This window comes from Rhipicephalus sanguineus, chromosome 3 (genome assembly GCF_013339695.2).
Source record: "Rhipicephalus sanguineus isolate Rsan-2018 chromosome 3, BIME_Rsan_1.4, whole genome shotgun sequence".
In the NCBI taxonomy this organism is placed as follows: Eukaryota; Metazoa; Arthropoda; class Arachnida; order Ixodida; family Ixodidae; genus Rhipicephalus; species Rhipicephalus sanguineus.
This window is the reverse complement of record NC_051178.1, coordinates 106,917,542-106,931,982: the sequence shown is the minus strand read 5'-3', so window position 1 is coordinate 106,931,982 and position 14,441 is coordinate 106,917,542. Positions and strand designations below refer to the sequence as shown.

The following is a 14,441-nucleotide window of genomic DNA, read 5'->3' as shown; positions in this document are numbered from 1 at the left end:
AAACACACAAATGTTTTTTTTGGCTGCATTATTTGTTGCTTTCATATGGTTGTGACTAACAAAAAACAGGCAGGTATGCAAGAAATTGGCCCCTTTCAAACCATTTCCTTCTCTCAATTTAAATGGGCACTGCAACACCTTCAATGTTACAATAGAATAATCTTCACCATCACTATCTGTTGCTTCGCCAATCTCCTGCCATAAAGGTTTTTCTAATCCATCAAGTATAAGTCATCGCATGACCCAGCTGCTTTTTATCTCCTTTCATCACCATTCGCTTGCTGACAACTACAAGCAAAAGGAAGGGGTATGGACAGGCAGCGATGCACTGTCCTAAATATACGCTGCCATGCATCATGGCCTTAAGCATTTGACCGTACAGGCTGGTACTTCTGATGCAGGGATATGCGACGTCCCATGGGCTGCTGTGGTGCCTACACAAGCGTGGCACATAGCTTCCAAAATATAGACCGTTCTCAAGCCATTCACGAAATCAGCCAATACCTGTTACCTCAGCTTGCTGCACAGTTAGGCCTGCTCACTGCATGGTTACGATGAGGTTGTGAAGGACAGAGCAAGTTAATTCTGGCTCTTTTCCACAGGAAATTGTAAATTCCCTGCTGCATGCAGTGCAACAACATTTGGCTGACATTTTATAGGAGCCTCAATCACAGACTGACCTTTTCAGACTGTAGCACGTTAAAAAAATGTTGCAAGGCCCCTTTAAAGCGATAGCAAAATATAAATTCAAGGAGTATACACAAACATTCTTCTAAAAAAGGACACTCAAGAGAGTCAATACAGTAACGTACATGAGCATACTGAAAAAGTGATGATGAAACACAACAGCCTGATCATTTTAAAAGGTGGCATATTCAACATTCCAATATGCAGCTAATGCAGAGATCAAAAACAAAGCCCAACAAACTAATCTTACATCAAAATATCAGAACAAAAACTATGTGCTCAGTGATAAGGATTTACAGCATCTTGCTACAACATTCTTCATAACTGACAGTCTTTCATATTTTGTGATTGTAGCACAAGGCCACTTGACAGCAGGAATGAGTGCTGGAAATAGGTGTTAACCAGAAAAAAGGCTTCTTCAAATATAATAACGGAAAATGACTGCTTTTTAGAAAGCTCGACAGAGCTCCTTGCAGGTAGAAAAACATTTGGTCACACAATTATTGGCCATGTGGCAAAGCATAACTCATTCACAAACTCGTCCAGTGGAAATTCGGACTTGTTGGTATGACATACTATCAAGGCAGCTGCTCAAATGACAAGTGTCTCGCAATTGAGGAGAAAGGCCCCATGCACCTCTGCAGAACTCTTCATGCTCGACCGGCGTAAGCAACACAGTCAACCTAAGGAACCATTCCTAGTCGTCCTGTCAGCAGGTAAGCAGGACAGGTTTGCTGTTCCTTCCAGACACCTGTTATAAGTCAAAAGTAAACAAACATAGCAAGAGACCTTTGTGAAATGCCTAACATGGACAATTTGTTCTACATCGTGTTCTCCACATCACTTGTGTTCGTACACCCACCAACTCACCCAGATGTCCATCTAAGGCCCGTATTCACAAACCAGCCTTAGCCTTATCACTTGGTTCACTAATTGCTTCTGTTCCTTTAACCCCTTCAGACGCCACCTATGAAGAAGTGTCTGTAACTGTGTCAAATCGATACAACGTTATTTCAAGGCACTCTATATTCTATTGCAACAAAAATAATGCCATGACACTAATTTATGTGTGTTATAGTAACTATTCCCAATTAAACTGTAATTAAATAGCTATTTATTCTGAAGTCATTCATGCCTTGTTCTTGCATAAAGAAAATCAAATCTCAGGCTAGAAATACAGTGCAAATTCGTTTTCGGTTACGTCAATTTTGAGGAAAGAAAAATACTTGAGGCGTGGCTCGCGGGAAGCGGCACGTCTAACATGGTAGTGCCTTCAGCAGAGTAATCGTATGCAATAGTACACTGTGAAACACAGCTAAATGAAGACAAATTTATTATGCTGGAGGTTCAATTAATACAAAGCTCAATGTATCTGGCTCTTTCTTAGCCACTAGTCGATACAACTAGAAAAAAGAAGAGGTGTACACAATTTTGTACATAGCGTGCCAAAGGATTAATGTGCTTCATAAACAAATACGAAGGCAACATTCACAAACCTACCTGTTATCTTTTGCCCTGCTTACTGTTTTTATGCACTACACGTGCATTAAAGACACAGGAACAATAAGGAAAATGAGAGACAAGGAACTTGGTTTGTGAATATGGCCCTTATGTAGTGACTTTCGCTATTTGCTGCATTCAATTTCATTCCTTTCTGCACAGTCTACCGAATTGTGAAGTTTGATTTGATTTTGCTATAAATCTTTCACAAACTGCAATCGTAAGCAAGTAAGTGCATTTGGAGAGGAAGATATTCATTCATGACGGGTTGCGATACCTCATATGTGGTAAGTAGGATTTTCTCCTTGTACTACGTTTATTCCACAAACAGGCAACGCACTGCAGGCCGCGAACTTTTCATTTGATAGCGCGTATTTTATCTAGTTCCCTAAGCGTTGCGTGAAAAGTGATATTTGTTTGCAGGCTCATTTATGCACAGCTTCAAATATTCGTGCTTATATCGTACTGCATGACCTCAATCGTTCTGCTTAGCCAAGAATTATATTGCGCGGGTGCTGATCCAACAGCTGGAACCGCATATTCTCGGGAGAACACATTCGGAGACTCTTCTACTTTCACGAACTAGATTTTTCGACAACGGAGTCCGTGCGTCTTGTCAAATTGATTTCAGACCTCGTCAAATAAATTTGCCGTACGCGTTGGCGTCCACGAACCAGAACGCTTTTGGCACGTTGCCTGCAGTGAGCGCTGCAAGTGAAACAAGAATCGCCGAAAGTGATCCCCGAAGCTAGGGAACGTTCGGTTTAACCATAGTCGTACCGGCATTCTCCAAAATCGGCATTTTAGAGCTGCAGCAGAGACTTACCAAGTTGCGGTATCGATAAATTTCCGTCATCCCGCTGTCTTCTTGCTCTTCAACGTGACTGCGTCAACTATCTCGCATACGCTTCCCGCGCGACGCGGTTACGGTAGCGAAGCGCGCGGGTCGTTGATAAAAGCGTGAGCAGAGCGTTTTTTTCTAGACTTCCAGTTTCTTCGCGTGCCTCGGATTCGGCAGGTTCCTCGCAGCTTGAGTTTCCTATGACCATACTGCCTCAACGTCCACTGCTTTTCGTCTGCTTCACCGCGTCTACAACATCGCCGTCACGAAATGATTGCTTTCCCCATGGTGCTGGAATAGGGTAGTGTCTGGTAGTGTGTGACCCGCACGCACACAGCAAGATTGAGAGAACCGCGTCCCATAGAGTTAAACTCTATGCCGCGTCCACTTTCGCGATGACGCCACCAGGAAGACTGCAATCGAACTGTGTGTCAGGCGCGCGAAATTTAAAATGAAAAAGGAAAAGCCAAGCGTACGGCATGCGTTGAAGAAAATTGTAAAATGACATCCAATCTCGCTTCTGTGAAACTAAACAGTACTACACAAAATATATATTTATGCTTGTACTAGTGTTGACAATAATATTTATTAGCTGTTTCAATCATAGGCCCCAGGTAGCACAAAACGGATAATTGACGTTTTATAAACGTTTATCCGAGACGATAAAAACGTTTAGAAAACGTCACGGAAAAGAAGCTAAAGGTCTAGAAAACGTTTTATATCTCGTCTAATGTCCGGCTAGAATCCGTTTTTAAGACCATCTAGAAAACGTTTTTAAGACGATCTAGAAAACGTTTTTAAAAACGTTTTAAAATCGTCGCAAAAAATCCCATTTTCAAAACAAAACAGATAAAAATATCCCATTGCATCGTCTTTGAAAAGACGTTTTCTAAACGTTTTTAAGACGATCTAGAAAACGTTTTAAAAACGTCGCAAAAAATCCCATTTTTACAATAAAAATATCCCATTGCATCGTCTTTGAAAAGACGTTTTCTAAACGTTTTTAAGACGTCATGCAGGATCTCTTTTCTTTTAGCTGTTTTGTTTTTGCGCATGCAATTATAATAGTGCACGTTTTTAGGAAGCCCTCTCTGTTATAGTAATTACAGTTACTTTATTCGGTAATTACTATTACAGAGTGAGAGCTCAGTCGATTCACAGACTAAAGTGGTCATGTCATAATTTATTATGTAAAACGGCAACGACTCATGTACAGCATAGAAACGTAAAAACCACGAAATGAGATATAGCATGCGACTATATAACATTATTCAGAAGCGGCAAAAGAACGCAAAATATCGCGGTGATTAAAGTGCAGCTATATAGTATCCAACCTTCAAGAACACTTTTTGTTGCATGATTCATCATTCGCAGAATTGTTGTCACACAACTAACAGTGCAATATGACAAAATTTAGGATCTGGCACAGCCATTCTGCAATATGTAAGCGTCGACTCATTAATTACTTAATCAAACGCAAGGATGAAGTGAAGAGAAATTGTCGAAAAGGGAATGTCGCTGAAGCCAACGACTCGACAAGGGGACTAGTTTCCGTCAGGCAGGGGCGTAGCCAGAAATTTTTTTCGGGGGGGGGGGGGGGTGGGGGGGTTCAACCATACTTTATGTATGTTCGTGCGTGCGTTTGTATGTGTGCGTGTATATAAACGCGAGCAAAATTGAAAATTTTCGGGGGAGGTTTGAGCCCCCGAACCCCCCCCCCCCCCCCCCTTGGCTACGCCCCTGCCGTCAGGGCCCTGACAAAGACAAGCATTCATGATGAAATGTTTCCTCAACGCTTCATCTTCCGCTGAACATTTTTCTTGTAGGAAGGAGAGAGAGAGAAGGAACAGAGGATAGGCAGGAAGTTAACTAGCGTCCAGTTTGCTACCCTACTCATGGGAGGAGAATGAGGGAGTAAAAATAGAGAGAAAGAGACACATTTCACAACACACACACAGAGGAGCGTATCACAGGTGGTCACTCATTTTGTTGCCTTGAAGTGCTGCAGGAGGGCTCGTATGGTTTTCTGGGCTGATGTGCTATGAAGACAGACTCCCAAGACCTTTCCTTCGGGAAAAGGCCGACCGTCAAGTCTCCCGAAGGCACACTGGCACACTGGAGAGTCCGGCGATGTGTTTAAAATAGCATACAGCGGCACAAATGATGATCGAAAGTCTCTACACAGTTGCAGTTATCGCACATTGATGAATGTGCCCTACCAATCCGATAGGTGAATGAGTTAGAAGACCCTACACAGAGCCACAGCAACACAACAAAAAGACGTGGACAGTAGAAATGGACAGGACAGCGCTTACTCCTGTCCACTTCTACTGTCCACGTTTTTTTTTTTTCAGTGTGCTTCAACCTAATTTTCCAAACATGAACGTAAACCAACGGGCCCAACTCGCCATCTTGCTCCAACACAGCATTCAAAGCAGGCAAGGAGGCATGAATCAAGCACCTGGTGTGTGTCTCCCTTCGTTTCAAAACAATCGTTCAGAGCGCTACTTAAGAGCACAGTTAGAGGAAATCGACTCCAATGTGTTGATATCACTAATACCAAAACAAAAACTGCAAAATAATATTTGGCCCACCCAGCCAAGAATGCGTAATGAAAGAAGAACGTAAATTGCTAGCAAAATCACTGTTGCTGAAGTGTATTGCTCACAAAATGAAACTTTTAGGAACGTTCTTACAACATGCTTCTGTTAGAACATTTCTCACTGAAAAAATGTTGGCAAAAAACTCTGGCATCATTACAGAAGTAAGACTAGACGTTGGGAACAAAAGGCGCCATTTTAGACGTTAGCTAAAAATATTTGTGGATGCAGCATCCGTGTTTCAAACGGCGCCCACTAAAGAAGTAACGGTTTCAGGATTCGAAATGCAGCGTACAAAACTTATCCCAGAAATCATGGTCTGACATCCCTAGAGAGCACACAGTTAGTTAGCCACCCTAACACAGTTAAGCTTAAATGTGCCATGGCTAGCAGAAAATATGAACACTGTAAATTACAGCGACATATAACAAAAAGTGCAACTAAACCAATTGTAGCGCGAAAACAAAATGTATGAACAGAAAACTAATTCAAACGACCGCAAAAATTACAATGAATTACTAAAATGAATAAATAAAAATTAGGAATATGAAAATGCCAGCCTGATAAAAAAAACACGGTTGATCCCTCCGTCATAGGAATCGGAGTAACACGAAAGTAAAGCGTGCCCTTACAGATGTAACTGAATGCTTACTGTACATTGATATAAGAGAGTTTGCATATATTGATGTCTGGCAGCTAATGGCGCCGTTTAACGTGTATGCACCCACTTTGATGATTGGTGGTACATCTCCATCGCGACAACTAACGTCCATGTTAAATGATCAAACAAACCCTTGTGGTAGTTGTAGTAGTTAACGGTGAAAGCGTAATAAGAGAACGAGGAGTGATAGCCAGAGCAACGTCGAATATTGGACGCAGAACATGGTCGCCATCCCGCGGCATGTTAAAATGTGATTGAACACCATGGCCGGACTAGAGGGAAACGCAAAGCGCGTCGTGCCGCCCCGATAGCCCGGCCGCGATTTTTCTTGGGGCGAGCGCGACAACGGGGAACGCGGGGTTACAGGCAGCTGAGGCAGGCGCGCGTCGCAGAGTTCTTTTTGGTTTGTATTAGGGCCGACGCTTTCACGACGCTTGGGCAAAGGTCGCCACCTCGCGGTGTGTTAAGGCATTGACAAAATGGACGGACGCGTAACGCGTTGCAGGTGCTAGTCGCGGAGGCCACAGCAATGACGAATTACTTTACCTTACCACTCCCGGAGGTCAACACCACCCAGCCGACCGGGAGAGTGGAAGATATAAAAGGCGCGTTCGTAAACCCGCCAGAGTCTGTGACCGTGGCGCAGTGATTCTGCTTCTGGTCACCGACGCGTGCGGACGCAGGATGGTTAGCTCCCAGAGAGCTGCGACAGCGGTCGCTTACGGCCGTGGTACCCCATCTTTTACCGTGCCAAAGGACTACAGGATTGTACTGCCCACTGTTTCATCAGGTGATGCTATGAAGCGTGCAGTCGTATTGCACTGCGATATTTCAGGAAGGCCGTATCGCATCGAAGATTTTCGAAAGCCCTTGCAAGACGCCGGTGTCATCAAAGATGTGGCTGTTATCGGTGCCTACCAGATGTCACACGTCTGGCTTGTCAACCTGCGGACAGATGAGGCCAAAAAGAAGCTTGTGGAAGCAGGTCGTTTGGTAGTCAAGGACCGGCTGTGCATCGTCATTGACCCTAACAGGCAAGAGGTGCGTCTAAAGTTGCACTGGGTAGCTTTAGATGTTTCTAACGAAAGCATTCGAAGGACATTTAGCGAGTATGGTGAAGTAAAGGAGGTGACAAACGACAGGTGGAAAGTGGAAGGATTTGAATGTGCTGACTCCCTGACGAAGTTTGTGAGACTAATTTTGAAGGAAGGTGTTGCACTTGACGATATACCGCATCAGATTCGTCTAGGCAGCGGTACAGCGCTCATTGTTGCGCCAGGGCGAGCACCGTTATGCCTTCGCTGCAAACATACGGGCCATATACGGCGGGACTGCAGAGTTCCAAAATCCAACGAATGTCATGCATTTGGCCACACACAGGAGGCTTGCACGCGGAGCTACGCCAGAGCGGTAGGACGGCCTGCTGTTTCAGACCAGAGCGAGCTCATCATGGACGAGGAAGAGGCAGAACAGGCTGCGGCACCTGCAGCAATTTTTATGATCGGAAAAGACCAGGGAGCGGCCAAGGACGATAGCATCTCCGGGTGCCCACCGTCGGCGATGGACAACGCGGGCGTCGGTAAGCGTCAAGAGCCGGTGGAAGCGAACGCGGACGGCGTCGACGTGGGAAACCTGGCGGAGGAATCTGCCAGAGAACAGCGGGACGCATGCAGCGTCTCTCAAGTTCCAGAGGCAGCGGGCAAAGAACCGGCGGTCATCGCAACTGCAGCGGAGGAGATGGACGCCGAGGCAGCACCAGCAAAACGTCGCCATGAGGATGTGGTTGCCGCGTCGCAGGATCAGCGTATGAGGCAGATAGAAGCGTCTGTGGGTGTCAGTGGTGCAAAGAAGAAAGCGCGCGGTGCTTTTCGCATGCGTGCTTCGTCCCTATCAAGGGGCGACAAAGATGCAAATCTTTAGCCGCCACAATGGCGTGGGTGCAAGGCCTCGATATGCATGACGAGGGCGTCTTGCCGTCGGCCTCGAACGGCGGCAGAACTGTGTCATTGGAAAGGTCCCTGCGCGTAGGAACAATTAATATTCGTGGATTGGCAGCTAAAAGGAGACAAAACCAATTGTATCGTGTTGCGACGGAGCAGGAATTAGATATAATTGCAGTTCAGGAAACGAAAATTGAACGTGCAGACCGGACCGATGACATGGTACGCCCTTTTTCGGCGCGTTACAATGTGTGTGTTAGTCATGCTGTTGGCTCGTCCGGAGGATGCCTTCTCTTTATTAGTAACTGCTTGGGCATTGGTATACAGTCGGTCACAAGCTGTAAATCGGGTCGCCTTGTTATTTGCGACTTTGTTTTCGCCGGCAATGAATGGCGAGTTGTTTGTTTCTTTGCACCAACTGACGTTGCTCAGCGTCTAGACTTTTTCTGCCGTGTATGTGATTATTGTAACACTGACCGCATTCTTATCCTCCTCGGCGATTTTAATTGCGTTTGTTCGGCACGGGACAAAACGAGTTCTACCCCCATACCCAGGAATTCGGGACATCGCTTCGAGTTCACCGTTTTTCACACCACGTGGCGTACGGACCTTCAACGTTCAAAATTCGCGCGATGACGCTTGCCGTAATCGCGCGGATTGAGAAAACCACAATACATAAAAAAAAGCACGACGATGATATCCGCTACAACCAGCGAGCGCGAACCTCAGTCGCCGACAGATAACCGCAACGCATGCGACGAGCGGCCGGTTGGGCTGCCCGACTGTGAGTCAGCAGTCCTGTTGCACTGAAAGGGTGCACACATACAAGACGCTTGGCTGTGCTTGATAACTACGAACTCTCGAAAGAGCGTGCTGCCCTTCTTCTCATCCCCTGCCTCTTCAATATATTTCGTCCGATGATATTGTTGTTGGCTCCTACGGGTTTCTTAAAAGAAAGCAAGAACGCGTCCTTTAGCGCTGCTGTTTTTGTAATGTGAAAAAACCAACTTCCAGAAAATAATGCAAGCTTGGGAGGGGGTGATGACGATTGCGGGTTTCCGAATGTACAGTGTCTTGACGTCCCTAATTTTCGTTGGCCTCAATTTATAAAATCAATATTTTGCGCTATTATGTGAAGACACCTGGCCGTGTTCGCTACCACAGACTTTTTTCTTGAAAGCTGAATAAGCAGCAGAAGTAAAGGAAGAATGAGTACCTTTGCATGCAGAATATTGTTCGATGATCTTAAAAAGAATGGTTTTAACAAAGTCGCTTTAGTTTTAACTGCGCCCTTTTTGTTTCTAAATAACATACCTATACGTCGGAAAGTGCATTGACTTACGCATGACATGCTACACAGGCTGCGTTTCCCTCTCTGGTAAGTGTTGGTGAAAGAGTAATGATACAGATTAGACTCATATAAAGTATCGAGAAACCCGCCTTCTTGTTTGACTGCCTAAGCTAGTCTGCAGAAATGTAGGAGGTCGCGGCTTGAAACCCGGCTCTTGCGGGCAGCTTTATTCGGGACAAAATTGCGCGTTTCTATTTTTACATGGTAAAGTTCGCTAAAAGGCCCCTCGTCAGGACCCGTTTAATACATTGATTACGAGCTGAAATATTTCATTTATTTCAGCAAGGGACGTGGAAAGGTCTCGAAAAGCCGTTTTATTTTTATTCTCTGTGTCGTGTGTTTGTTTACCGTAAGACAACGTAGCACCTCACCAGGCGATGTTTGGAGCAAGCTGAGCAAACTTTCACGAATGTCTTTTTTTTTTTTTTTGTCAATAACTTCGCTGTTCACTATTGCAAGAGTAGGAAGGCATTGAACTGCCCTGTTACCGTGCAGCAAGAAGGTAAACGTTGTTTTCAAGGCAGGCCTTGTCCGCCGCGGTGGAGCAGTGATTATGGTAGTCGGCCGCTAACCTGAAGGTCGCGGGTTCGATCCCGGCCGCGGCCGTCGCATTTCGATGGAGGCGAAATGCTAGAGGCCCGTGTATTTTGCGGTATCAGTGCACGTTAAAGAACACCAGATGGTCGAAATTTCCGGAGCCCTTCACTACGGCGTCTCTCATAATCATATCGGGGTTTTGGGACGTTAAACCCCAGATGTTATTATTAACGCTGGTCTGATCCGCGATGCTCAGCGCCTATAGGGGCGCCACTGAAAGCCGCGTAGCGGCGGCCGTTGGAACCGCTCGCGGGTCGCGTAGCAGACGCCTCATTTGCGCGCGTGCGATTTGCCGCTTGTGCGCGTCCCAGATATTTACTGTTGCGGCAACAGTGTGCGCAAAGGAGCCGCACTTTATAATAGTGGACATGTGTCCGATGTCACAGTTGTGTGGGACGACAATGTCCCCATACGCGCCAAGTGTTTGTCACAGACTAGCGTCAACAAGCTTCCCTACGAAGTGGAGCTCATCGTAAGTACACCGCTTTCTTTATAACGTCCCGATCACTAACGCCTGCATGCGTTGACGCGTGAACCAACGTTTTTTCTCGACACAGTAGCTTCGTTTACGTGCTATGTGTTTATATAGTAGATTTTGAGGGAGCGCTGTCGCACCGGCGTATAGATTTCACAGGGTCGGCCACGTGAAGGGTCAGCGTTGGTAGAACTTTGAAACCAGCACGATAAACTTGTGAAAAAATAAACGATAAGCTTGTCATCATCGGTGCAGAAGCGCACAGCGAACATTCTGCACCGATGATCGCATTCCAGTGCCATCAATAGGTATAATGCAGCCGATTTCGCACAGCACACGTGTGATTCCACGGCGCTTTTGTAAAGGAGCCGTCACCTGCCCTACATTCTCTCGTATTGCGCTTCGCGCCATTCGTTTTTCAAGAGAGCCAAGGTATCGCGTCTTATGAGTAATAACAACCTCATGTGAATCGTAGTGTCTACAATGCAGGCGAGGCGACCAAGTGTAAACGTAGTAGCGTTCGCTGAAGACGTAGCGACATAAATGGAGAAATAAAAACACGGTAATCGTTCTAACGCTGCCGTAAACAAAGCGCGATTGCTTAGCTTCTACGTCGTACAGCCGCAATCCACCGCCGCCGTCGCTTTCGCTCATGAAATAGCACCGGAAACCTGTAGATGTGCGTTCCTGGCGATTTTTTCTGCGTGTTTGAGCAGCCGACAACGCAGCAGTTATTTTTCAACATCGCTGAGGCCCGCCAGAGTCGTTAAATTACGATGAAAAACACATCCATCCGTGCACTCGCGTAGACGCTCGCGGGAACACTGCTCGCCGGGACCCGTCAGCGCTTCCGAGCCGTGGCGGCAGATGGCGTCGTCAGGCGATGCAGGGAAAAAACTCTGCAAGCGGAGTTCTTTCCCTGCCTTCACTTACGTATCGTAGGCGATGTGCCCTGTTTTGCTTACATGGCGAGCCCCACCTTCTTTCTGTTTTTCTTCGCGGCGCCTTTAGAGTGACCGCATTGAGCGTCTCGCAATGGGAGGTTAACTGAAGTCACGTGCTGTAATCAATGACGCTGAAAGCAGTGGGCTGTAGTGCGCGACTCACATCTCGCAGAAAGTGTGGCCCCCTCTGAGATGCACGGACTACCTTTTATTATTTTCATACTTAGTAGACACGATGTTCACCTGCTAATCTACTGACCGCGAATTGGTCAGAAATCTTAGTTGATGAAATTCTTCGGTTTCCTCGCATTCCTCATTATCATCGTCTCAATCATGCAATAATGTCAATAAACACTTCGCACCGTCAGATGGTACTAAGTAACTATCATTCATTAAGGCGAGAGCGTTGTATGGCTCGTGATTTTAAAAATCCGGCTTGCGGCGCGAACACCATTGGTACCAAAACTCGAGTGCGCCGATACCCGGAGGCTGTGCAACAACGGGCGAGGTTGAAAATGCTTCAGGGTGAGGGTCGGACGACCAATGCAATTGACTAAGGACGTTAAAGTTGTTTAATTAATTAATGTCCCTCCAGAGCATAGGCTACTGTGGTCTCCTTAGCGTCAGCTAAATAAATTTTATTACAGCGCCACCGACATAATGTCTGTGCGCCGTGGGAGCGATTGGCAGATAAAGTGTGGCGCTGTTAAGCGCGAGGTAGCGTGTTCGATTGCCTGCCATGGCGGCCGTATTGCTTTGATGTAGGACACCCGCTTGCTTTGATGTAGGTGCACGTTCAAGAAACCCAGGTGTTTAAACCTATTACAGAATTCCCCACTGCGGCTTGCCTCATAATGACAATGTGGTTATGGCACCTAAAATCCTTTAAATTATTATTATTTACATAGGCCGCTAGGGGACAACAGAAATAATACGTGAAAAACAACCCCGTACACACGCTTCATCATTAACGCGATAGTGTCACATACCGAGTTTTGCCTAAATTAATGTTATGCATGTTCTATCATCTGCTTATTTTAATAATCCGCAAGTAGCCACGTGAATGCGCACGTGGATACTTCGGAATTACAGATGCTCTCGTCGCAGGATAAAAAAACATATATAAAGGGAGAAGGTTATGATACTCCTCTAGTTGTGCTTGCTTTGCTCGCTAGGCCGTCTTCTGGCGCTGTTGTCGCATGCTAAAAGCTACACCGCAGTGTGTAGTTTCGCGGGGTACAAGTCAAGAAATGGCTTCTTCTGGTCTTTGTATTTTTTTTTCGGTCATATTGCAAGATGAGAAATTCAAAACACGACTTGACGCCTAATACGAGTGCGGTTTAAACCAATGCACTACGGAGAAAACATTCAACCAGGTTGAATATAAAGGCTTCGAGCTTTCATTTTGGGTAATTCAATTTACATAAACCAACACTCTGCCAGTACCATGTGTTAATAATAATAATAATAATAATAATAATAATAATAATAATAATAATAATAATAATAATAATAATAATAATAATAATAATAATAATAATAATAATAATAAAAATAATAATTGTTGGGGTTTAGCTTGCCAAAACCGCGATATGATTATGAGGGACGCCGTCGTGGAGGGCTCCGGAATTATTGACCACCTGAGGTTCTTTAAGGTGCACCTAAACCTAAGATTTATTCCAGTATTTTTAAATATGGTTCATCGACGCCCTGATTCCGTAGCGCCTGCGTAACTGCTTATGCTCGACCGAATCAAATGCCTTCTCGTAGTCTATGAAGGCTAGATATAGGGTTTGGTTACATTCCGCGCATTTCTCTATCGCCTCATTGACAGTGTCAGTATGGTCTATTGTCGAGTAGCCTGTACGGAATCCTGCTTGGTACTTTGGTTGACTGAATTCTAATGTTGTCCTAATTGTATTAGCTACTATCTTTGTAAGCAGCTTGTAGACAACGGACAGTAAGCTGATCGGTCTGCAATTTTTCAAGTCCTTGACGTCCCCTTTCTTATGGATTAAGATGATCTTAGTATACTTCCAAGATGCTGGTACCCTTACCGTTAAGAGACATTTCGTATACAGGGTGGCCAGTTTTTATAACACAGTCTGTCCACTCATTCAACAGATCTGATGTTACGTGATCCTCACCAAGGCCTTCGCCACTTTTTCCCTCCAAGGCTTTCTTTATTTTCCCTGTCGTTACCGCTGGGATGTCCGATTCCTCTGGGCTACTACTACTTCTTACATTATCTTCCTGGTTGCCCCGGCTACTGTACAGACCTACGTAAAACTCCTCAGCTGTTTAAGCCATCCTACCCATAGTGTTAGTGCCTTTGTCTTCCTTGTCCCTAAGTGCATACATCTGGTTTTTGCCAGTACACAGTTTTGCTCTTCACCGCTTTGAGGCTTCGTCCGTTCTAGAGATGACTAATAGAAACATGGGATGAAGTAAGTCACGTGCGAGCCGGGCCGTGTCCCCTGCCCCTACAGCATAAATTAAATAAAACAATACAATTCGCCTTCCTAGATGAAGTTCAGGAGCGGTCTATGCAATTCGCGGATCCATTTGGATTCAACAACCGTCGACTCTGTCGACGAGCTGAAGGTGAGGTTGTGATGTTCAAAGAGTACTCGAGAGAGTATAGTTGGCGTTTACTAAAAAAAAAGTATACATTCAAGTACAAAGTATACTGAAATAAAGTATAGACAGACCCGGTGCGCGTCGCTCGCACCATATATGCATCAACTGATAAGCTTTTACGACACTTCGTTGATACTCACTGCAGTTGTTACATTTTAGAAACGCTCGTTGTGCTTTCGCGTGATGGCTAGCAGGTGATTGTATG

General features: G+C 45.4%; 1 protein-coding gene across 1 annotated transcript; it reads left to right on the top strand.

The window, feature by feature from the left end:
* Positions 1-6,973: 6,973 nt before the first annotated feature.
* On the top strand, positions 6,974-8,209 carry LOC125757860 (uncharacterized). The gene has a single exon (XM_049414084.1). The coding sequence runs from the start codon at positions 6,974-6,976 to the stop codon at positions 8,207-8,209; it is 1,236 nt and encodes a 411-aa protein (XP_049270041.1).
* Positions 8,210-14,441: the final 6,232 nt, after the last annotated feature.